Source organism: Siniperca chuatsi, linkage group LG5, assembly GCF_020085105.1.
Source record: "Siniperca chuatsi isolate FFG_IHB_CAS linkage group LG5, ASM2008510v1, whole genome shotgun sequence".
Lineage (NCBI taxonomy): Eukaryota > Metazoa > Chordata > Actinopteri > Centrarchiformes > Sinipercidae > Siniperca > Siniperca chuatsi.
Genome location: NC_058046.1, coordinates 11847289 through 11872952, shown reverse-complemented (window position 1 = coordinate 11872952; position 25664 = coordinate 11847289). Strand labels below are relative to the sequence as shown.

Genomic DNA, 25664 nt, shown 5'->3' with positions numbered 1-25664 from the left:
TGTCCAATTTTTAATTTAATAGAAGTAGTATAAAATTAAGTACTGTACTTGAGTAAATGCACTTTGTTCCACTACTGAAAACAGCACACACTGTACACAAGAGAAGCTGTATTAGATATTAGAAATCTTCCAATCTATGAACACATAATGACAACAGGAAGAAGCAAAAAAAAAATGATAGTGTCTGTTTTTGCATCTGGCTTGCACATAGTCAGCTGTGGTGTTTCGTTATTTGGTATCAGTATTTGCAATTCAAAGTCTTGTTTTTATATAGTTGTAAAATACAAGACAACTCATCTATACTGGCCACATTCTCTTAGGTATGTCAAAATCCTTGCAGAGTTTTTTTTTCTTGGGGGATCAAGTTAATATGAATGGGCATGCAGAACACATAACATGTGTTGGTCTACAGCGATCCAAGACAATGTCCCATTTTGCTCCCAGCTTGCTTTATGCAGTGACAGGACTGGAAGCAATTTGGGATAAGTATCGAGGAACAGTTGAGGAGATGATAAATGACTTTATTGTTGGGTTTTGTGACTGTGCATGTGTTCCTTTGAGTAATCAAGCTATAGCATGGCAAAAGAATCTCGGTTTCCTGGACACTGGTGGCAGGTCAGATTGTCTGGTCCCGATAATAATAATGGGAGTGATGGCAGCAGCAGCTAATCTACACAGAGAAGGGGTCATGACCCACTTATCTGGCTTGAGTGGAAAATAACAGCCCTCTCAAAGGGCCAATCTGTGATTGCAGTATGACAACCCAATTGAAACACTGTTGCCCCACTGCTGTTTGTTTACATAGTGACTTACTGGCTTTGAAACAGTTTTTCACACGGAAATTTATTTCCTGAGCTTTTGATGTGAGACTTGAGGCTGCTTGAAGTTTGTTTATATTTGTAAACTTGAATAAAATGCACTTGTATTTATAGTTACGATGGGTTAGGAAAGTTTCCAAAATATTTACTTCATTCGACATTTCATAGTCTTCAAGAACAGATGTGAGCATAGACCAAGATTTACATGGCCAATTAAAAAAACTGATTGTAGGCCATAAAACAGCTGTCATAAGTACAAGAGAGGCCCGTGCCAAAGGCATGCCATCGCACTCTGTGGTAAAGGTTGTTCCACAAAAGCATGCAAACTATGTGTCCACATATTTACTGCACAACACCTGCACAGTATGCTTATTAATGTTCACAATACAGTGTATCATAAGCAAGAATGGCGGACATAGAAATGAAGAATTAAATTTAGCTCTCTGTTTGATCATTGCTTCGGGTCACGGACAACACTTTGAACCAATATGGCTAGAATCACTAAACAACATAAAGACAAGCCTCTTCTGTTCTTCTGCTCTTCAAAGGAGAGAAAGGAAGCAGGAAACACATGACTTGGGAATTGAATTGATGGGTGGCGCTGCTGTAGGAATGCTGCTCTGGTTGCAGCTGGTTTGCCTGAGATGTGTTTTGTTTGTCTGCTATCAAAAGGATATCTAGCAGAGTGGCTCCCAACCTTTTTTATCCGACGTAACCCCTCATCCCAATCAGATGTATCCCTATCAAGTACCCCTTCACTGACCCCAACTGTCATGTTCCAAATGTGTTCCTTTTAAATTAATTTTAAAGTAGCTATTGGCAAACAATATCTTTTTTATACAATAGAATTGTCAATGTTTAGATCGGTTTGGTTTAGTTTGCATTCTACTGAAACTTTTAGGTAATTATTTCAACTGTGTCAATTATGTTTAGCTAACTATTTCAGTTGTTTATTCTCTCTTAACTAACTATTTCAACCATTTATCCATTACATTTAGCTAATTATTTTGACATTTCTTCTCACTTGCTAGCTAGTTTTTGTGCAATCTCTATGGCAACATATGGCTTTAATGTGTTACAACCTACTCAGGTTGGTAGGAAGTGTGTATTTTGCAGGCAGCCTATTTTAGCTAGCTTTCTTGTTAATATTGTGACAGTAAATATACAAAAGATCAGCATCACACCAATTCATAATCCATTTGGATGTTTATTTTTCTCCTAAACACAAATATGTGGATATATTTTTTTGATTAAATCATAATTTAAATAGTTTCAAAGTTTCTCCACTATCTTTCCACATACCCCCTGGTAGCTGCAGAATTATCGCCTAAGTACCTCTGGTTGGGAAGAAATTAACTGAGTCGACTTTAAACTGGAAGCAGGGATGCATGTGCGCTCATTAAGTGTTGTTTAACCCTGTGGAATCAGTCTTTCTGGTCTGAATGCAGCAAGAGGCTGGAAGCAGGTCAGGAGAGGTCAGAAAGGACAGCAAGAGCTTCTTATGTGTCGGACACTTTGAGGACCAATGCAAGAGGCACTGAGTCAGTTCATTGATATTCAAGGATTTGACCCGCTGACAACAGGGATGTCACTGAGGTTAAGACAGCTGTGCCTCTCCGTATTGTGTTGGGCCGAAAAGCCAGGGGGTCCCCCGTTCCCCCGCCCCCCTCTGCGCGGTTGTCATGGTGAGCAAATGAGTCCTGCAGCACTATGTCACACTCATGTGGGCACATTCTCTCTTTCTTCCTCCTTTTCTTTTCTTTCTCTGACTTTCTATCGTGCTGCTTCACCGAGGGGGCTGTCAAAGTGAGCTTTCATGTGTCATGGACATCCCCATACATATACAGTGCAAAGAAGAGCAGGCTCTGAAAATCCAAGGGCTTCCCTTCCCAAAACGCATGGCAACAGACATATTTCCTCTCTGTTGTGGGATCTGAGCGGGTGTTTTGTATCCGAGGACATGTCGGGTCAGGTGGTGAATCTGTGTTGCAGGTCACCAAGTCCAAATAACCACCAATCATATTTCACAGCTGGAGTGAAGGACTGTTGCACCAGTTACGCCTCATGAGCTGGTGTCATATGCATTGTTACTTTGAGCTACTATTGTATCCTTACACTAGTCTTTTTAATAGTAATGGACCACAGTAAAATACCACAAGTAAAGCTCACTGAGAAGAGCAAAGATCAATCAACAGAAATTCATTTGATTCACTCGCAGAGCTTACATTCTTCATAACTTTACTGTGTCTTCTAATGGAAAACAATTGACTGATGTCTGGCGCTGCCCTGTCTTGTTGTCACACAAATATGTTCCTAGAGCCAATGTCAAGGAGATTAGGCTGAAGGGAAAATTACAGCTGTATTTAGCGGTAGAGCTGGCGAGTCACTCCTTGCAGGTGATGGGGCATGTCTGTGCTTCACCCTATCTCAACCTGACGGCTGCTGCGGTTGGCACTGTAATTACAGAGGTTAGGCATAAATCACAGAGCAAGAGGTTGGAGAAAGGGAGAGAGAAGCAAAGTGAGAGGGGGGAGAGAGGGAGAGAGACACACAGAGAAAGTAAAGAGAGAGACTAGTATCGCCTCAGGGCCACAGGAGGCCCTAAATGCTCTCCCCCTCAGTCCCTTCTTTTGCTTTCTTTCTGTCTTTTTTCTTTCTCTTGGCGCTCCCACACACTCAAACACAAACACACACTTGCAGTCTGTCTCTCAGGGTTCACATCCTTCCTGTGGCTGTGGCAGTCGGACTATAGTGGGTCCTTTACTGGTCCTGTGGGTTCCTGATTACGCCACACTCCTTCATCCAGTACTCATTAAAGCAGCAAGCACCAGACCACAGAAAATAATGGTTGCGACTGCTGATGTGGACCTATGCCACTCTTCTTGTTTCCACATCCCCCTGAAAGGAAATTTTAGATTCTCTGCAAACGTGTCACAACCAGCGTCATAGCAATTACCAGATTTATCCACATTTTATTTGGGGAATATACTTCTCTCATGTTTTTGGCAGACAGACGTCTTTAGAAGAGAAACACAGTACACGGTATGCTGTATACCACTGTGGTTTTATAAGTGGTAAGTGTAAGTATAAAATGTTTTAGCAGTCAGCATGGTAATTTAATGGTGAAATAAGTTAATGTTATCATAAAATTTAACTCTACTGAATGCCACTCTTTACCTTGCTTTATATTTAATTCTGCATTTAGCTGCAATACCACATCAGTTTTTTTGCAAATTTTTTTGCATTTATTTTGAAGCTGGATAGTAGTGAGGTGACAAGGAATGAGGCAAAAGAGAAGGGAGAAAGACATGCATCAAAGGTCCCAGCCAGAATCAAGCTGGCGATGTTGCCATACACAGTACACGGTGGGCATCTTAACCACTAGGTCACCAGGACATCAGTTCTTATTGGGGCACTTCAGCACCTCCATAAAGTTGGGGGCTTGTGAGAGACAGATTAAAAAAAGAACGATCAAAAACCTATACAGTAGTCCCAATCACCAGGCAAGCTCCAAAAGAACTGGATCCTACATTTCCAATAATGCCACAGAAGACATTATCCAACTGTTTTTACAGTAGTACTCTTAATGCAACAAGTCCTCCAAATTAGACGACAAAATACTATAGTTGGTCCATGCCGTCATTTCAAAAATAAAACTGTTTTATGATGTGACAACGCAATGGTTGAAGGTGCCCTGTGGAGTTTTCTTGTAAACAAACAAAAATTGTGTTTTGGGAGGACAGTCTGCCTCATGACAAGTAAACTGAACCTAATTTTTAAAATCAGTGGAGAGTCCCTTTAAACAAAACAAAGCAATGCATATATATACATACATACATACATACATACATACATACATACATACATACATACATATTATAATCACCGGGGGGAATCACTTTCATTGATGTATATGTAGTAAAGGTAACTGGCATATGATCCTTATTGTATTCACAATGGAAAAGACCTCTTTTGAATACATCCCATAAAAGCAGCAAAAATGCTTGATCAGTCAAATACAGTGGCATTAAAAATAAGGTCTGGAGGAAGTCTTTGATCTTGATCTCTTCATGCCTTCCATTGGCAAGAAGAAGAAAAATGAGTAAGAAGAAAAGAAATCTCCTTACAAGTTCTAAATGTGATAGTGTCATAGAAGCACACTGTAGGTCACAAACAATTACTGAACCATTTCAGTGAAGTGCTACTTAAAGGAGTAGTAACTGCAATCCAACCCTAATATACAGCATGAGTTGTAGTGTTTAGATATGGCTTAATTGGTAATTGCAATATTTTAATTTGCCTGACATTCGATCTTTTTGGACATTTACAGTCAACAATAACCAATATAGTCAGCTGTTATTGAAGGATTGTTCAGCTCCACTGAGAAGCCTGGAATAGGAGAACCATTTTTTCAGCTGTACATTTCCTCTATATAATCAAATCTGACATTACCCTTTTTTCAACAAGCAACATCTTATGCTGGAGGGAAAATCTATAGACTGGCACTACAATATCTACTGAGTCTGAATCATTTCATCCTTTGAGCTGTGAAATAGAGTGAAATGGGGAGTCTGCAGCCAGCCGAATTAGGACATATGGAAATGAACATATCTCTGCCGCAGCTGCAATATGCTCCTTCCATTTCAGACAAAGATGTAGGCACTGCACTCAAGGTCAATGCTTTTCATGTAAAGATGATGCTGCTAAGAAGACAATCAACACTTCTGATTGCGTTTAGAGCCAAAGACCATAATGTGGCTTCCACTGATCCATAAAATCATTAACCAAAAGCTTTTAACAGGTTCCAAGGACCATGGCTTACTTTTTGAATAAAATATAAACAAGGGAAAATATCAAACCCATTAATCTTTCATTAAGCTCGCTGGATAAAAAAGAATCGCTTAAAGTATCATTCGTTACCATCACTACGAGTGCAAAAGCCCCCTGCTAACATCAAAGGCTTCTCAAAGAAACAGAGCGGGAGTGAGTCAGTTAGCTGAATTTGGCTAAGAACCAGCTTGTGGTTGGGTTTTAATTTCAACTGACTCATAATGGCACTGAGGAAGAAATGGGGACCCGGTATATAATGGTTTTTGTGGCATCGAGGCCTTTTTGAGCAAGTACTCGCATAAACAATGCGCTGCTGTTATTAAAAGAGCCGCCAGATTCAGACTGGATGTGGACAAGGGTTGAGAGCTCATCCTCGTCTTGCACGAGTCTTTGTGTCACTGAAAGATCAGAGGCTTCTCATGGCTAAAGAATGGGGAGACTCCATTTCAAATACATATAGTATACACACACACACGCACACACTTGTGCAGCAGGAGGATCGGGGAGTGGTTGGTGAGGGCAATGTAACATCACTCTTTAGGAACAGACTTCTCCTGCTTTGTATGTTTGGGCGGGGCATTTGCGCTGCAAATATTTTGCAACTCTTCATTGGAGGATCATAAAACAATTAGAAATGTGGTTCATGACACATTCAACATATATGTATGTTAGAACTGAAAGACAGACAGGCCACTGTTAACCTGAAAGAAACACAATGATGCTCTTGCAAACATCCTCTCTTTTCCATTAGCTCTCTTGCTGTCATTTAAAAGCACACAAACAGCCTGGCAGTAACGCCAAGTAGGTTAATAACATGCAGTGGATTAAGGTTTTAGTATAGCTCTGCATTGCTGCTGCTACAAGACTAAAGAACCGATTTACCAGGGAATAAAATAAAACCCATCCCAACGTATTTCACTGACCTGCATCCTCGTGCTGAGATACATCACCATCAAAATACAGTGAAACATTAATTTCTGTCTACAGTACACAAAGCAAGCGAAGAAGCCTTCAATTGACTTCAGAGGCCCAGTATATTACATGAGTTAGTCATGGCTCATACTGAATTAAACATGGGAAGAAGAGTTTCTTTTTATCTACAGCCAAAGTGCTAAATCTGACCACTGCAACCGATACTCACCCACTTCAAATCCTCCCTTTGATAGTGAAAGCATAGGAGCTTCAAATGCATCAGTTTGTCCTCATTTTTTAATGGGGTTTAGTCACAAACACTGGTTGATGTTTGCAGTTGAAAACAAAATGATACAAAGCACTCTTTTCTGCCTTGTTCCCTGCAGAGCAAACGTGTCATAGTTACGTTTTGGTTACTCTTTCACATCTGTATTTCTTCTTGATTTCCTGCACAGGTAGATTTAATCAACCAACAGCAGGGTGACAGTTTCTCTCCAAATCATCTCTGCTAGGTGCAATAATAATTACATTGGACATGAAGAGACAAGCTTTTGTGATCTCCCACTGTTCTTTGGAGTTGGATGATAGTTAGATAATGTTCTGTTCATCTCAGAGATGTCACAGACGTGTTTTTGGTTGTGCGGGACTCATCTTTGTTGGTGTGGAGTTGTGATATTTTTGGACAAGCAAGGATGAAAGCCTAGGGTCCTGTGGCTAATGAGATACCGAGGCAGTGGGAATGATGGTTTTAATTACTGCCCAGGACTGGTCTAAAGGGGGTGATTGCTGAAGAGCATGCTGAGTGTCCTAGGTTGGGAGTTCAGACCGATGCCAGTCATGCTGTGCCTGGCTGCCTTTGATGCTCACTCCCCTCTGCTTCATTCCCACATTGTGCTTATTAGATTCTTTGCTGCTGATGCTTCACTGCACCTTTGTTCAAACCAATGCTTTGGACAAAGAGAGGCATAACCACTGAGATTTCAACTTCAAACCCCCAGAAAGTTTCAGTGATGCAGAAGGCAACTTAATCTTTTGTGGAAATTAAATCTGCAACGCTCCCATTGTGCGGTGGCTCTCTGGCACACAGGAGATGGATTGTGAGTTTGCTCTGTGGAGACGGTGTGAGATTTATTGCCGAAGAATCAAAATGCAGGAGTCCAAGGGTTATTATCCAACCCTGTATGCAAACTAAAGCGAGTGCTAAAAATAGGAATTGCTTCTGAAACGATGAAAACTGAATCAGGGGAAGATTCCTCCCCTCTGTCTGCTCACATTTCAGGGGGAGAAATCTACAGTAGATTCACAGGCAGGCTGTGAGTCCTCCGTCTCCTCGGCTGCTCCCAGCAGGAGGGTGTTGCTACGTGTCTGCTCTCTGTTCTCCTGCAGCCCAGCTGTGGACCATGCCTTGTTGACTTTTCAGAGATCACATGGCATCCTCACTGTGGCTGGCTCCGAGGGAGCTCTACCTCTGCAGGACTCTGCTATGGTCAGCACAGGCCTCCTCCTCCTTCTCCTGCTGCCTCTCCAAAAAAAACAAAACGTTGGGCTGGCTAGCCTAGCACAAGAAGCATAATCACAAACATAACATTTTAAAAATGATTTCATGCAATAGTCAAATGTTGCCATTACTTCCTCTTAGCTGAGTGACAAATTATTAATAATTTCTTTACTTTTGTAAGTGTTTACTTTCTACCTTTACTTTATTCAGTGGACAAATTTATGTCTATTGAATCAAATCTTTTTCTGCCCAGATTTCCTGTATCTGTATACAAAAATAATCTTCAACAAGTCAATGCCACCCACCGAAGGTTTTTGTTATCAAATGAACAGGAAATGGTATTTGCCAAATAAATGGAGCCTGAATGGGATATGTCCTTGGCGCTCAGGCTTGCAGGAAGTGTAGATAAGAGGTTGAATCATGATGATGTGTGAACCCAGTTAATGTTTTGGCTTTATAGCAATTCAGCCATAGTGTGTGTGGATTATTTTTAGCTGTCTGGTTTACTAGAAAGTGTTCCTGTGAGACATGGAAGTGAAAGAAGGGATCATATGTGACAATGATTGTGAGTCTGATTTTAAACCCTTAACATCATATGTACATCCTTTTTTCTATTCTTGGCCTATAGCCCCCATTTAAGTTCATTCTGACCCACAAGCTCTTGTCATCTGTCCTTTGCCAGATACTTTGCTGCCCATAATTTCAGCTTCCCCATGGAAAACATGGAAAAATGGAGTTAATAGGAAACAGTCATTAGTAAAACAAGAATATACTATATGCGATTTGTATACACAGTAACACATGAAATACTCGATTTACATATTGGTGATCATAGTGTTAAGATTAGGATTAAAAACAGCAAATTAATCAACATCTGTCAGTTTTGTGCAGAAAAATAATACAGTGTTCTCAAATTATGATAAATAAAATGTGAAAAATAATGTTTCCTCTTTACATTGGAGGTGAAGATGGTTAACAATTAGAGACACGGCACAGCTACAAACATTGAGCATGAAAATTCATTCTTTGACTTGGAAACAGTAGTTTGATGGAAAAAAAAAATCTTAAGGTCCACTTACTTTTTTCTTTTGGAGCTTTCAACTGCATCTTCTTTAGCGGATGGAGTTTACTCAGTTGTCATGGAGATAACTCCAGATGTATTCACTTAATAGTATTTCACTTTTAATAATATTTTATATTTCAAACATGCAGTATTTTTCAATTAAAACAATAACACTAGCAACTTCTTATCACTTAAAGTTAGTCCACTTGCTTTGAATAATACTAGTTTCCATCAATCGAACAGACAGGTAGTGTAGATTATGAGGCATATAAAGGATGGTCATGCTGTCACAAATTGTATGGTTGTAATAAGTATAGTGCTATTTCACAGCTTAGGTGATGAGTTTAAATGTCCTTTAGAGTCAGAGTCTTTTTGTGAGTCTTTTTTTTAGTCTTTTTTTTTTCTTCGGCTGTATCTAATGTAAATAGAGTACAATTTATGGCTTATTAATCATTTAGGACAACAAATGTTTTCATCTATAAATGTTGGAGAAACTTAATTGTTTTGGGGAAGCAAACCAGCTCTTATGCTATTTTTAGAATCTGCTTGGAAATGATTGTCTGCTTCTGATGACGGACTGCTATTGGAAGTGAACCTCAGTGATTTTAACAATACCAACTGTGTACCATCGCTAACAAAGCCGGAAACTGTTGTGGTGTTTGCCGTCTTCATTATAACTAGAACACCAGTTTGTCACCAGTTTGTTTTTAGATTTAACATGCTGTATGCTTGGTTTGACTCCATGGTGCAAGTGTGTGTTTGCGTGTGTGTTTGCGTGTGTGATGCAGTGCCTGTGTCTTTTTAAGGGGAAACACTCTGATGCAGAGCAGATTAGGTTCCATGGCAGGCGAAAGAATAATCAAAGTTTGCTAACCCGCTTACTGATATCATGGCACAGTAGATCCTTATTATTCAGAATCCCCTCTCATTCTAGATTTGCAATCAGGAGTTCAAACTTAATGGAACCACTGTGATTTATGTAGAACGGAAGCTTTCATCATGTTTTGCCATTAATGTTTCAAACAGGAAGTGAGGTCGAATGCTATGAATATCATACAAATACAGGCACGTTTCTGACAGTGATTGTGACGATGATGATGACATCCTTGGTTGTGATGATAATAATGTAAGAATGAAGGGTGTGTATTTGCTGTGCAGCCAGTTTGATATACTAACTTTGTTGCATGTTTCCTTTCATCAGCTTTGGCCGTAGTATCTCACAGAGCGTGATTAGCGTAAGCGTGGAATCCACACCACTGGGGGCTGCAGGGCAAGCTTGAAGCCTGAAGCGCATTCATCAACGTCCTTGGCAGGGTGCACCTTACTCAGCCTCACACCGCTCAGCTTGCAGCCCTCTCCCTGGCCACGTTTTCGTCTTTTTCTGTCATTTTTACTCTTTTTCAATGGCCTTTGTTGTTTTTTAAGAGATAGTGAAGAAAACCTTCCTTTTTTTTATCAAAGCTTTTACAGTACAGGACCATTTGTGTCAGGTGCATATTGTCCAGCATTTTGGCAACATAATATTACTATGTGTGTGTAATGTTGAATCTGCATCTGTAACTGTTCACATGCTCACAGACAGATACACCCTTGTGGATTTCTGTGTCTTATGTGGCTCTCGGTGTGACTCCCTTTGTACACCACAATCAGGCCTGATGACACTGATGTCCCTGCCTTTTTCTTCATCTCCCCTCAGTCTACTTCCAGCAGGTAAACAGTGACTGAAGCAGGTCTTCCCAGACTGGTCCCTCAGGTCTGAATCTGTAATCACTCTTAGATCTCAGACATGAAAGACTTGCGTACATCTTCCTAAAAATGCCCTCTGAGGTGCCAAGTTCTGTTTCAAATGGTAAGAGGAGGAGTTTGGGAAGAAATAATAGCTTATGATCAGGTACCCTTAAAAAGGAGTGCATAAGAGGAATTTTTGACTTTGTAAAAGCATTCTTAAGACTTACATATCTGAATCATTAATTTTTCATCATGGTCAAATATTAAACTTGACAAGAAACTGAATGATCAACTGCATACACAAGACCTTCTTAGTCTTAAGTATGCCTTAATTAACTGTAGACATCATCATATAAGGGTCATGAGTACACAATCAATTTTGGTCTGTCAGTCAATACTTAAAAAAAAAAATCATGAACATACTTTATTTTCATTCATACGCTCAGCCTGAATCCATTTAGACCTCACTTACAGGCCTACAGGCCCCCTTAAGGCTAATTTCTTATCTTAGAATTTATACCCTCAGTAAGTTTACCCAGTGTTTAAACATGACATTATCTTTTATGATGTAGATTTACAATATTATTTATCATAGAATTGTCCTAAAATGTTCACAAACTGGAAGTTATACTAAACCCAGTCATTTTACCTGTACATTACTAGGCCTAATCAATGACAAGAAGTCAGAGTGACATTTTGGGTAAATATTCCTACTATTATTGTCAATCAAACTGAGCTGTGGCCTGAAAAGCTCAACAGGTCATTCGTCATTGTGTTGCTGATTTATAACACCAACAATATGTGTATCAGAGCCCTGAGTTTCATCAGAGACTCAGTGAAGTAGGTGTTGGTAACCCAGACAGCCAGTCTGTATGTTTACGAGCTTTGCTGCCATCTCGTGGTCACAATTGAGATTGAGAAAAATGCACACACAGCACTAGGTCAAACGGATCACTGCGCTTAAAAAAGTAGTTCTAAGGTTTTTCTGATAATGTTTTTTAGCAACCCTTCAGTAACGTCTTTATTATATTCATTCTAAACAACTGTACTTGTAATAGATATTGGTGCCTAATATAACTGAAGAAGTGTTTGATGAAAGACATTTGCAAGCGTATTAATTTTATCAGTGAAGAGGCCTATAATTAAATTGCCACAAGCCTACATCTTGGTCATGCACCTGTGGTAAACTTTTTTCGCCGTCAATAGTGAGTTACAAGAAACTTTCTTCAGAAGTGAGTATGCCTGTCAAAATGTATACATGTGTTGAAATTAAATTTTATGCGTTAATCTGATTTCTTCATTAGGTTTAGATTTAATCGAAATTCAGCCAGTCTATGAGGAAATAGCCACCATATCTGTTGACTATCATTAATTAACTAGCTGTTAGAACTCTTAAGATTAATTAGCTAGCAAATCAGTCTACTAACATGGGAGTACTGTAACTTAATGTTGAGTTTAACAGATTTAATTAACTTAACAAATACTTAAATTGTAATATGTTAATGTCATAGTGGCCAAAGGAGAAGAAGCTTTTATTTGGCGGTAACGTTTGTTAGCATGGTATCATTAGCTAGCTTAACTGAGGCTGGGTGTGGACCGCACTTCTCGTTAATTAGCAGTCTCCATCCTGTGTGCAAGAGGAAAACATTGGCAGTTTAAGCCTGTATGTGCAACTTCAAAATTGTCTTGTAATTTATGATATGTATGAAATTGTTTTGATGGCATAAGTTAAGTTGTTTGTAGAAAAAATTAGCGAGGCTTTCAAGTCTTAATTTAAGTTAGGATTAATTTAGTTGACAGCTTATTTTCCCGAATATTTGTTTAGTTCATTGGTCTTAACTTTGCATTAATAGTAGAATAATCTTTTTAAACGGGTACCATTTGAGACTGTCCGAAAATGACTGGTCGGGCACGAGCAAGATCAAGAGGCAGAGCACGTGGTCAAGAGACTACTGCACCTGGAGCGGTAAGAGCACTCTTTACTGTAACATTAATCAGTTAACCATTTTATATCCCCTTGATCCTTGTTTTATGCAGAAATATGTAGGACCATGTTCAGGTTAAATATCACTATTACAAGATATATATATATGCACACACACACACACACACTCGTTTAAGTCTAGTGGTATCTGTCTAGTTGTGTAGATGTGGCTTTATTTGCACAGGTTTTGAGAGATGTCTCTGAAATTTCTGTTTCCATGCAAATTAATTGGAGGTGATGTCATTTCGGTTGTGGTGCTCAGCAATGAGATGTGACATCTAAATAGTCCCTGTTACTGAGGAAGATCCACAGACCTTACTGTTCCTATTGGAGGCACCTTTTTACTAAAGAAACTCCATATAAACTGTTGACAGTGTTTTCCTTAAAACACAACCTTGTTGCCTTTGCCTTTTGAAGATCAATCAATCAATCATTACCACACCTCAAGAGTTTGATATTTAGAAAACTTTCTCAGACTAGAAATGCTTTTTTTTTTTTTTTTTTTTTTTTTTTTTTTGTGCATCATTGTGCCAATGTAAAATGTAACATTGATGCCTAATCCTGCTTGGAGGAGACAGTGAAAGTTCAAGGAAGGATACGCCACTTTATTGGAAATCTATGGTGCAAAATGTAAATGGACAGTTGCAATTTGGCATATTCAGCTCAGTTTGAAGAGTGCCCTTGATAATGCATATAATAAAAGTAATTGGCAAGATGCTGACAACAATACAGATTTTTTTCCCCCTTAAACAGAAAGAGAGAGAATAACGTTGCATTGCCACATTTCCAACTTTTTTTCTTTCTTGAAGAGCCAGACTCGAGAGCCTGCACCATTGGCTGCCCCACCCACAGAGGTAGAGCTGGTTGGTAGAGGAAGGCAGAAAGGTGCTCCAGGACCCTTTTCTGCAGAAGGTACAGTCAAAAACAAAGTTATGATATATTAGTTTCTTATGTCAAATGATCTTGACTATTCTTGCTTTTAAAGGTCTGCATGGAAATGCAATTTGGATTGACATAAAGTCAGAGTGGTGCAGTTTTGAATGCACCGTTTTCAGCACATTATCTGCACCTTCTTCCGACCAAGAGCAAAGTTAACCATGGCAAGGACTGCAGTGCAGGGGAGCTGGGTATTTCAAACCAAACTTTAGAAAAAAGGGACACCTTCAGCTTGTGTAGTATGGACATCGCATGCACTGCGATGATTACTTAATTTTACTTGCCAGTCAATTAAACATTTCCTATGCCTATCCTATGTTCTCGGGACTATAAAGTGTGCAAACTACTTTTGCTGTCGTACCATGTATTACATTATTTAAGTTTGGTTTTTGTATCGCAATGTATGCAAACTGTTCCTGACTTTCTAAAATTTGTTTTTATTAGCTGTTCTACAGATTTCAGCCGGATTTCAGCAGGTGAAGCTGGGAGAAAGAGGTGGACGCCGCCGGGACTTTCATGATGCAGGGGTTAACACCAGGCAGGCTATGGAACATGTTAAGGAATCAAAATCTGGTCTGTCATCATTTGAACTAACACAGTTTGGCACATGTACGTTTTATAATTTGTGGAGAGGATTATAAATTACCCCCTAAAATTGTGTGTGTGTGTGTACTTTCTCAGGAACATCTGGTTCTGCCATTGAGTTGACAGCAAACTACTTTCGCATCCTGTCCCGCCCTCAGTGGGTTCTGTATCAGTACCATGTGGACTTCAAACCACCAATGGAGTCTCGTCGCCTGAGATCTGCCCTCCTCTTTCATCATGAAGAAGCACTTGGCTCAGCGCGAAGCTTTGATGGAGCTCTGCTTTTTCTGCCTCACAGATTGCCCAGCAAGGTGATCTGATACTTGAAATGTAAAACATTTAGAAGATCTAACAAATTGAAGACACACAACTGTTTTTAACAAATGTTAAGAATATAGAATTTAAGAGAGGAAGAAAAAAACATTACGGCTAATCGCACTGTTGGATGGTTACCAATGTTTTGTAATTCTCAGTTGATTGCACCCTACTAGACCAGAGTTAACTGACCAATCAATTGAGATTGCCATCATTAAAGCCCCATGCTGTCACTTGCAAAGCTAAAATAATTGCTTTACAGTGAGTTCCTGTTTCTGTACTTTTGGAATCACCATTTATCACATTGTGACAGATTGTCAGGCTGGGTACGTGAAGATATAAATAGCTTTTAGAAGTTTGGCTAAAATTGGTTTAACTTGCTCAGCCTGCCACCTTTGAAAAAATGTTACTTGTAATTTGATTTGAAGGCTCTATTGTAACTTCACTGGGAGAGAAAGTCTGATTGGTAAATTTTGGAATTTGTCATTTTTGTTCCCTCTAGATGAATGTTGGTTTCCTCCCTTGTACTGCAATGTCTAACCCTGTGTTTAGGAGACTGTGCTCCACAGTGAGACCAGGAATCAAGAGAAGGTTCAGATAATCATCACCCTGACAAATGAACTGCCACCCACATCACCAGTGTGCATTCAGTTTTACAACATCATATTCAGAAGGTACATTTTATTTTATTTATTTTAAAGTTTATTTTTATTTTTAAGTTATTATTTATTTTAAGTCTCCAAATTAATTGAAACATTCTCCAATAATTGGATTTGCTAGTGGTCTAGTGTACCTGTGATTCTGGGTGTTGCATGTTCAAATAGAAGTAAATCATTAAATCAACAATTCATAGCATTTTTGGGTCTTTCAAAACTTCTGATTCACATTATTTTATTTCTACAGGATCTTGAGAATTCTCAATATGCAGCAGATTGGACGCAACTACTACAACCCCAATGATCCGCTCAACATCCCACAGCACAAGTATATTCATTTGCCTCACTGTTTTCTTCTGTATAGCTCTATCACGCACAAAGTATGTTTGTATTTATAAAGTGTATTTTAAAAATGTGATCCTCCATGAGTGAAAGTAAGCTTTTACTTCTCAAATAAGAAAACTAATAGCAAGCATATATTTTAACAAAAGTAAACACAAAACATTTTAAATGACATGTCATATTTTTAAATTCACACTCTGTATTAGTTATCCACAGCCCAGAATGGGCACAGTAGGTTCATTCTTTTTCAACCTGGCCTTAATAAAAGTTTCTCCTTTTTATTATTTATGATTGTGTACAGCATGCCTTGACTAAAACAGAAGTCTTCATAAACATATTTTATTTTTGGGAAACTCACAGTACAGTCAGACAATTGTGTTCTTTGAGGGGGAAAATTTACATTTTTGCTTTCTTACAGGTTTAACTCTTGCTTTTGTAAATGTATACTCTGTAAGAAATCAAGTTTACAGTTTAAAACCTGATGGTTTGCTACCATCTTAGTAGAAAATAAGATATGAAGGACTATCTCTAAGGGTTTTTTGACTTTGAAGAGTTATCCTGGTGTTTTTAAAGGCTAAAATGATTGTTCCAATAGACCATGAGAGGCTGCAGAGGTCGGTTATCTGAAGTTGTTAATCTGCTATCTTCAATTATTGAAAACAACTTGAGCTTTGGGATAAAAACCCCATCCCATGTGTCTATCCTAGGCTGACCATCTGGCCAGGCTACACCACCACCATCTTGGAGTATGAGTCGTCCATCATGCTGTGTACTGACGTGAGCCACAAGGTGCTGCGTAGTGAGACGGTCCTTGACTTTATGGGTAACCTGAGGCAGCAGTGTGGAAATCAACGCTTCCCTGAGATCTGCGCTAAGGAGCTTATTGGACTCATAGTCCTCACCAAGTAGGATCCACAATTCACACACATTGTTGGATTAATATGCAGAGGTGTTGCATCTTTATAATACTGTGCTTGGAAGTGATGTTTATCTGGCCCACAAATGCATCAGTTTCAAAGCACCTCTTAAGTTATTTGCTTTAATTCAGTACCTGTGCTGGACTTTCACTCTTGTCTCACTGCCTCTCAATGTTTTAGGTACAACAACAAAACCTACAGGATTGATGATATTGCATGGGATCACACTCCCAACAACACATTCAAGAGGGGAGACACAGACATTTCCTTCAAGAACTACTACAAGACTGTAGGTGTCATGCACTCAACACAAATATCTATGTATAACTGGGATAATATTTGATATCAACCTTCCTGCCTCAGCAGATGCACACTGACACTCCTGACTGACACACACAAATATAATAAATGTTGCATTGAACTCTGTATTGGCACATACTCAATTTGAAGGACTCTGGATTGGGCAAAGAGAAGGAAACAAATATAGACTAGGCTCAATGTAAACCAGACTCAGACAGGTGTTGAAATGACTACTTCTTTTTAAAGTTTATGGGGAATATTTGTGACGCTGTATGGATGGAATTTTTAACTGGTTAGAGAGCAGTGACATGCCCAAATATTAACCTTATTCATGGACTTGTTCTGTTCAGCACTCAAACATGCATACTTTTCTGTTCTAAGCAATATGGCCTGGACATCACAGATGGGAACCAGGTGCTGCTGATCAGCCACGTGAAGAAGCTGGGTGCCGCTGGAGATCCTGCCCCTGGCCCGGCCATGCTCATCCCAGAGCTGTGCTACCTTACAGGTTACTATCTTATTCTCCAGTGTTCAACTCTGTATTCAGACTTAACATGTCAACATTTTAGGCATTTATTGCTTCACCTATAGCATTGCTATAAAATGTATATTATAATGTATCATTTTATCAAATGTATCATTTTACTGTAACTGAGGATTTTTTTTTTATACACAGATTTGTCATGAGTTTTGACAAGCATAATCTCGTGATCACATGACTACAGTCAAGCATAAAAGTGTTGACAGACTCTGAAATCCTTAGATGGTTATTCTTGACAGCAGTTAATTGCCGCAAAACTTCTTAATGTGTTTGGATGTCATCCATGGTAAACTATGACCATTCAGTGAAATTTGTCCTAAATTCAAATGAAAACTCATTGTGTTTGACAGGCTTGACTGACAAAATGCGAGCTGACTTCAACATCATGAGGGACTTGAGCACCCACACCAGACTGACCCCAGAGCAGAGGGAGGGACGCCTCAACAGATTTGTCACTAACATACAGAAGTAGGTGATAATCAGTGTGTCAAAGTTAGTCAGTAAACCGTGTTTTATCTGTGTACTTTCCCTGCCTGTTCAGGTACTGTTGTTGTTTCTAAATGTTTTATATTAATCTTTTTAATCAATCAATCATGAAGGCTCTAAAGTGTTTTCCCCTAGAAGTTACCCTCATCCCAGCAGCTTGTGTAATTAGTCTGGTTATATGCACAGAAGTTAAAATAGCTTCCCTGTCAACATCTTCAGGCAGTATAATCCCAGGCTTTGATTTAAATCCTAAAAATGATTTCATAGGAATGCTGACGCACAGGCGGAGTTGGATAAGTGGGGACTCAACTTTGATAAAAAACTCTTAAGTCTGACTGGCAGAGTCCTCCCAGGGGAGAAGATTTTCCAGGGATCAAGATCGGTATAATATGCTTGTGGTTACAAAAAATTGTTCTTTTGAATTCATTAAATGGATTTATTTTATTTTTTATATGATCTTAATTACTAGATATTAACATAACAATTTGTGTCACCTAGTATGAGTACAACGCCTGGGCAGCTGACTGGTCTAAAGAGATGCGTGGGATGCCTCTGATCAGCTCTCCTCCGCTGAATAACTGGCTCATATTTCACACCCGTCGTAACGGCAACGAAGCCCAGTCCCTTCTGCAGACCCTCAACAAAGTCTCAGGTCCACTTGGTATCCGCATACAGAGAGCTGTCATGTGAGTTCTAGCATAAAAACAATGTATCCTACAGTCAAAGACAGGGTTTCTGCACCACCCACGCTGATATGAGGAAATGATTGCAGCCTTAAAAAGCGACATGATTTATGATCATGGTGAAGACTGACTGGTGCCTGAAATCCTTGAATTTTGAACATCAGGTTAAGTAATTTGTGAGTAGAATAGATTTAAATGCACTCAGTTGCCAGGTTATTACGTACACCTAGATAAAACAAATGCGGTCTAATTGTTATAATTTTTGTTATTATTGAAACAGTTTGAGAGGCGTTAATTCAACTCTGATAATTAGTCTACCCTCGTTGATATAAATGGGGTGGACAAAATAATAGAAACACCTTTTTTATACCTTTTGTAACATTGGATTTTTTCTCAGGTGCTTACAATATTTTAAAAAGTCTTTCCAAAAAAATTATATGGTAATGGAAGTTCAATATTTTTAAGGATTTGCTAAGCCTTCCTTATTTTATCATTACCTAAGTAAATTATGGTTATGTTGATTTTTGGTCAAATTGCCCAGCCCTGATTGGGTGGTCATGTCATTTAACTATTCTAAGCTGTCTCTGCATTCAGGATCGAGTATGAGGATTATCAGGAGTCTCTCCTCAGAGCCCTGCAGCACAATGTTGGACCCCAAACACAGATGGTTAGTGACTGAATATATAATACATGAACAGAAAGGTGCAAGTCACCTTCATAAGTTTGACTTTTGCTTATTATACACTCGTGCTTTGACATTTCTTGTGAACCATGGATGAACTTTAATGTTGCATTATTGCCATGTAACAAAGCAGCATGAGACCTTCCAGTTGTTTGTATTTGTTAGGTGGTGGTGGTCCTCCCTAGCAACAGGAAGGACAAGTACGACAGCGTCAAGAAGTACCTTTGTGTGGACTGCCCCACTCCAAGCCAGTGTGTGGTTTCCCGTACCCTCAGCCGACCTCAGGCACTCATGACGGTGGCTACCAAGATTGCACTGCAGATGACTTGCAAAATGGGAGGAGAACTCTGGAGTGTGGAAATCCCTGTAAGTCATGTGCACACTTAATTTATTTGTACGTAACAGAAATTAGAAGTTAAGGTGTGTTGTGGGAATACAAGAATTGAGTATTTGTCGAGTGGATTAAGCTGTCAGATGTCATTTTGGAGCAGATGGAGAATGAAAATGGTATTGTGTAATGTTAATCATGTCGCTAATTTTAATCAAGTCACATTGAAACAAGACACTAAACAGGATGTTACAAGTGGGTGAATCACTTTCAAATCTGAATCAGATTTGATATGGGGCTGGTTGCACAAAGACTTTGAGGACAGTTGGAACTCTGGATGTCTATTTGTTAGTCTAAATGGCAAGGAATTTGTTTTCCTCTTGCTGTTTGCCATCTTCACTTTATCTTGTTTTGGGGGGATTTATGCTTGGTTATGTCACACATTTGAACCATACAAATGTGATATTCACCTATTTTGTCTTTCTGATTCAGGTATATATTGTGGATATTAATCATAGTAGTAATAATAATAATCATTAATCATAGCTTATCAGCCCTAGTTTTTAAACCTGGATAGCTGTATCCATATGTTATGCTTAAGTTTTCTCCACAGGTCTAGGTTAGTGAATGTATTCCATAACTTCTTGAGATTAAATGTGTCAGGAGAGGCAAACAATGCATTAGTTTCCATGAAAGTTTGAGTCCTTTCAAAGGTTAAGGTAAGGGTGAAAAACACGAAAGTTTACAAAGGGGAAGTATTGATGAATGATGTTTACGATAGAACTGAAACATAAAACTGTACTGCTAACTTGTCCCTCCTCTTTGCGCAGCTCAAACATCTGATGATTGTGGGCATTGACTGCTACCATGACAGTACTGCAGGGAAAAGGTCCATTGGAGCTCTAGTTGCCAGCCTCAACCAGAGCATGAGCAGGTTAGTTTCTACAACAGAACTGTGTCATGAAGGGCTGCACAGTTTCCTTCCATACTGAACCTTGGTCTACAGTCTGAATTAGGCTGTGTTTCATGTGTGCACAGGTCTGCTTTACAGCAGTGCCACAGTACAACCAAGAAGTTGTGATTTTTCTAATTTCTTTGTCAAGGTGGTTCTCAAAGTGTGTGCTGCAGCACAAAGGCCAGGAAATCATGGACGGACTGAAGATGGCTTTAAGTGGCAAGTTACTTTTCTTAATTTTACAAATTTATATTTTATTTTGATATAAATGTTAATTCTCTATTAAAAGTCTCAGCGTAATGGTTACTTGTAACGTTGTATTTGTTTTCCAGCTGCACTGAAAGACTATCTGAAGTTCAACAACTGCCTGCCTTCGCGCATCATTGTGTACAGAGATGGAGTGGGAGACGGCCAGCTGCACAGCGTGGTCAACTATGAGGTTTCACAGATCATGGACTCCATCAGGTCCATTGGGCAAGACTACTCGTGAGTTTTTCATGTCCAAAGTTTTCATCTTTTAAAAGCCCTCTCAAAAACCTTCATTATATCTCAATGTGCTGATTACATGCATCGAGAACAGCAGGTGCTGAAACACAAGTAATGCCAATAAATGATCAACTGATACTGACTCTGGTACTTCTTTCATATTAGCTGCTGAGTGGGGGGGCTCACACACCAAAAGAACTTTAAACAAAGTTCCAATTAATACAGTAGAGCCTCTCCATCTGCTCATCATAGGCCCAAGCTGAGTGTGGTGGTGGTGAAGAAGCGAATCAACAGCAGGTTCTTTGCCCACATCAATGGCAAGGTGTCCAACCCTCCCCCAGGCACCATTGTTGACATAGAGGTCACCCGTCCAGAGTGGTATGATGTTGTTGTTGTTGTTTTTTTTTCCCTGTTCCTGCATCTTTTCATTTACTTAATTAGTTGTAGTTAACTTTTGCAATCTTTGTTTGCTAGGTATGACTTCTACATCGTGAGCCAGGCTGTCCGCAGTGGAAGTGTCTCCCCAACCCACTACAATGTTGTGTACGACACCAGTGGTCTGAAGCCTGATCATATGCAGCGACTTACCTACAAGCTGTGCCACATGTACTACAACTGGCAGGTAGGCTAAATTTGAAATCAGAGTTATTAAGTTTGTTTTATCCTGGATGGTTGTACACAATTTCTCCACAGGTCTGGTGAAATTTTGGGAGTACATCTGTGAACTTTCTAACTGCACTTGCACTGAAAATGTCTTTCAGTACAGGAGGGGGCATTTTATTATAGTTGGGTACAACCTGCTAATACATTTCTGATATTTAAGAATTATAACTGATCGGAGCCAACATCATTTAGCCTAATGAAGTAGTAGTAAAGGTCAAAGAGTGATTTTTGGAATGGACATGCTCTACTTTACTTTCTCTATCTGTGCTTTAGGGGATCATCCGAGTGCCCGCTCCCTGCCAGTACGCCCACAAGTTAGCTTTCCTTGTGGGTCAAAGCATCCACAGGGAGCCCAATGTGAAACTGGATGACTTCCTCTTCTACCTATAAGGATATAGACAATTTGTTCGGCTCTAACTCTAAAGAACCGTATGTCTGTATGTAAACTGTTAGAAAAGTTCTCTTCAGTTGAAATTAATGTAAGTTAAGTTTTGACGATGCTACGAGTTTGTTAGCATTTCTAGTGTCTGATTGAGTCAGGTAGACTTTTGTATTGAGTTACGCAGTTTAAAAGTTTTGTATTACATATTGAAGTCTAATGCAATGACAAAACCACAATTCAGAGGTCAAAAGCAAGCACATATGCTAAAATGACCAATATGCACCTGGTCTACTATTGAAATAACACTTAATGTTTGCAAGGTAAAGTGGATGAAGATGTTAAGAGGGGAAAAAAGTAACTTGATCTGAGTTAATCCAAGCAGTTTCTAAAATCAGACATATTTCAAAGACTGTCATTGTATTGATTTATAACATCATTACCAATGTAAGTTGATGTTGGGTTTTGTCTTTTTGAATAAGAAAGTATCAAAACAAAACTTTTTTTTTTCATAGGGGGCTTGTTATTGCTGTGTTGCAAATGGCTCTAATAAACATTTCTGTGTGGTATGTCATTTCTGGCATTTTAAGTTAAATCACATATTCAAACATTACAAAATATCAAATTTATTTAGTTTTTTTTTTTTTTTTTTAGAAAAAATTGCACATGCACACCCACACAATAATTTGTAACCATCAATATAGGCTGATAATTCTTATCATAAAGCTAGCACACAATTGCAGACTTTTAAACAATGTGGTCTTCAAGACACCATGGGGAAAGCTTGCACTGTTTGATTATAAAGTTAAATGTACAAAAAAGGCAGTTTGAAAATCAAGTATAAACATTTAAAAACAATTATACAAATGGACAAAGTACAAAAAGAGCAACAGTCACTCAAAATTAATAGAAGCAATGTCTGAAGACATGGTCCATAAATAGGAAAAGATGTTCAGTTTAGTTAACCATAGGTTAACGTGGCTGTCTGGCCGAGAATTGTACAGAAAGTATTACAGAATGTTTTGCATACATTCTTTTTTGGCAGTTTCAGTTCAACTCTTGTGTATAGAAAAAATAGGTTAGGTTTTAAGATACATGAGGATGAAATGGAAAACAGAATGGTGTGAGGAAATAAAAGTGGACTTTCATTTTACGCACAAAGACGGACGTGCACAATCCTTTTGGGCAGCTTTGAAAATACATTGGCTTTCAATTCATCATACATTCACTACTCTATATCTATATACACCTTAATGTAGATATACAGTACTTGTATCCTGCACCAACATGACTTGGGACACACTGAACAGGCATCAATGACAGATGGGCTTGAATAAACATATTTCAGATTTAATAGATTTGGGGTTAGAAGGGTAGAGGTAGCCTTGTGTCTCACTGTTAACTGTGAAAACAGTCAAACCTTTAGTCATCTAGTGAAGCCCAAAAGTGTTGCATGTGAATCAAATGCAGTACAATAACAGGACTTCATTTGCTGATGCTATATCACACAGTAACTACTTCTGTTTGTTCTTTAGTCTGCTCATGTAATGTTTCCTTTGTAGAATAGTTATTGTTTTAAATCAGATGTGAACTCAAATTAAAGACCATTTGCTCAGTAGCCCCAAACATTAGTACACGGAGAATTTTTGACCTTTTCCATCTATTTTCTAAGGTATATTTCTAAGATTAAAAATAATTTCTTTTTGGGCTTAACTATGGATGATGGACATTGTCAACACAGGAGTCTTGGACTGTTATGTAAGCTCTGGTCCTATGGAAATCACGACAGTCACACAATACCCTGCACATCACAAGTCAGGATTAACATCTGCAAAAATTTGTTTTATGAAGTAATAACATAAATGAATAGTAGGCATGGAACTGCACGCTCTACTGGACAAAGTACTAACCATTGTGCGATTATAAGGCAAATACATGGAGGTTGGATCTACTAGGCATTTCCATTCAGGCTGATTTTACTGCAGAGACCCTGTAGTAGGTACAGTATGTGCTTTTTTAGTAGGTATCTGACATGTTTTGGGGGGGCACTTGCCTCTATCACAGTTGTTGAGATAGGGCAGGAGTTAATTCTGCAGATTTGTCACAGTATACTGCACAGCAAGTCAGCCACGCTGTGTTCAAGTACTGCCTGCTCCAGGTTCCATACTGAGCCCATCACATTGCATGCACTCTCAAGGGGTCAGAAGGGAATGTGCTGAAGTAAAGCATGCAAACCTCACACAATTTATGTGACAGGCTGTTTTGAACAAGCTCAAGTCGAGGCCCTCCGAGTCCATCTTTTTCTTGGGATTCAAAATGGACTCCAAGGTTTAATTGAGCCCTCAATGTTTGAATGACATTCTGATTTCTGTACACAGGGACACTGGTCAGACTCATAATGTGGTGTATTAAGTGCCATCAGACTTGACCAAGTGCAAAATGGAGAATGCCCCAGGCCCTGTCTTTGTCTACAGCAAAATGTCTACTTCATCAGCCAGAGACTTGGAGGTAAGATACTCAATACTACATCGGCCGACACCATGAAGTCTCGGGACCATAATATGAAATGTGTTATTGAAAATATGAAGTGGATACTGTTAACAAAATACAAATATTCTAGTATACAACAGATGTACAAGAATAAAGCATTTGCTAAGCTCACAAATGCCACCTGTCCACTGTTATATTTTCATTTCTTTTTTTTTTTAACATGACAAGGAAGTGGATGACACTTTCCAAGTATGTCAAGAAATTATTTTACAGCGCCAAGTCTTTGCAATAGTTTCTTCCCTTTGGAGAGCAGTCCCTTTTTCTTTTTGGAGGAGTACATGTCCAGTGGGGCCCTGATGGGACTCCCGGGCCCCACGGTGGCAGGGCCAGAGCCAGGGATGTGTGGACGCACTGTGGGAGAGGCTGCTCTTCTGGGCGGACCCGATTTTTCCAATGGAACCTAATGGGAGACCCGTAAGGGACAGTTGAGGGTGTTAAAAAGCCAGCCGTCTCTCACACCTCAGTCACTACTCCCCTCCTTCTCTTAAGTCCTTTCTGTCTCAGCAGGGCCACCATAGCTTTTAAGTCTACCTCCCTGGATGTTGTCCTGTGCACTCAGGTATAGATACACACTCCCTCCCGCCTCCCCCTCTGTCAGGTAGAAACAAGTGTTTTTTTTTAAATCAAGCTGCTATGAATAAGCTACAACAACACAGAATTTAAGCATGACATTGACTAACTTCCACATCAATGTAAAGGTGACAACATTTCCCAACAATGAATATCAAAGGCAGGGCAGTTTCTCTCACAAACAGATACATTTGCATTTTGGGACATATTTATATCACATTCACTTTCCTTCCTCTTAAATATATATAGATATTTACTGATACAACTGGGATACAGAGAAACTACTAGTCACTATTCCTTTTCTGTAATCATGAGCTAAAAGGCTCCTTTAAATTGCACTTTGGGTAGACAGATGGTTAAAGATTCTTTTATATGTGGCTATATTTACAGTATGTGTGAATATAATTTAAACACCAGAACGTGTAACATATCAGAATCATTCTGCTGCATTTGGTAT

General features: G+C 39.1%; 2 protein-coding genes across 37 annotated transcripts in view; one reads left to right on the top strand and one right to left on the bottom strand.

The window, feature by feature from the left end:
- Positions 1 to 11928: 11928 nt before the first annotated feature.
- On the top strand, positions 11929 to 22661 carry piwil1 (piwi-like RNA-mediated gene silencing 1). Of its 3 annotated transcripts, none has more exons than XM_044196502.1 (21): positions 11929 to 12081; positions 12736 to 12815; positions 13643 to 13745; positions 14214 to 14342; positions 14451 to 14665; positions 15222 to 15343; positions 15573 to 15653; positions 16375 to 16572; positions 16765 to 16873; positions 17266 to 17392; positions 17776 to 17893; positions 18179 to 18293; positions 18410 to 18597; positions 19189 to 19261; positions 19442 to 19642; positions 20435 to 20538; positions 20708 to 20778; positions 20892 to 21045; positions 21298 to 21423; positions 21520 to 21667; positions 21982 to 22661. In XM_044196502.1, the coding sequence occupies exons 2-21, from the start codon at positions 12747 to 12749 to the stop codon at positions 22096 to 22098; spliced, it is 2568 nt and encodes an 855-aa protein (XP_044052437.1). In that variant the 5' UTR covers positions 11929 to 12081; positions 12736 to 12746; the 3' UTR covers positions 22099 to 22661. The 3 variants fall into 3 exon arrangements, with proteins under 3 accessions (XP_044052437.1, XP_044052438.1, XP_044052440.1); XM_044196503.1 differs by having other exon boundaries at positions 12026 to 12081; positions 12723 to 12815; XM_044196505.1 differs by lacking the exon at positions 11929 to 12081 and adding an exon at positions 12255 to 12512.
- The window catches only part of rimbp2b (RIMS binding protein 2b), an 84267-nt gene continuing 81103 nt past the window's right edge, over positions 22501 to 25664 (bottom strand). For 27 of the 34 annotated variants that reach the window (XM_044196482.1, XM_044196483.1, XM_044196486.1 and 24 more), the window contains one exon: positions 22501 to 25037. In XM_044196482.1, the coding sequence (XP_044052417.1) occupies positions 24840 to 25037 (198 nt within the window). In that variant the 3' untranslated portion in view covers positions 22501 to 24839. The remainder of the gene's footprint in view (positions 25038 to 25664) is intronic. The other 7 variants (XM_044196484.1, XM_044196488.1, XM_044196478.1 and 4 more) reach the window with 2 other exon arrangements.

Coding starts and splice junctions, on each gene's coding strand:
- piwil1 (XM_044196502.1), top strand. CDS start 12,747: ATGACTGGTCGGGCACGAGCAAGATCAAGAGGCAGAGCACGTGGTCAA. Junction 16,874..17,265: donor TCAAGAACTACTACAAGACT/GTAGGTGTCATG, acceptor TTCTGTTCTAAG/CAATATGGCCTGGACATCAC. Junction 18,294..18,409: donor TTTTCCAGGGATCAAGATCG/GTATAATATGCT, acceptor TGTGTCACCTAG/TATGAGTACAACGCCTGGGC.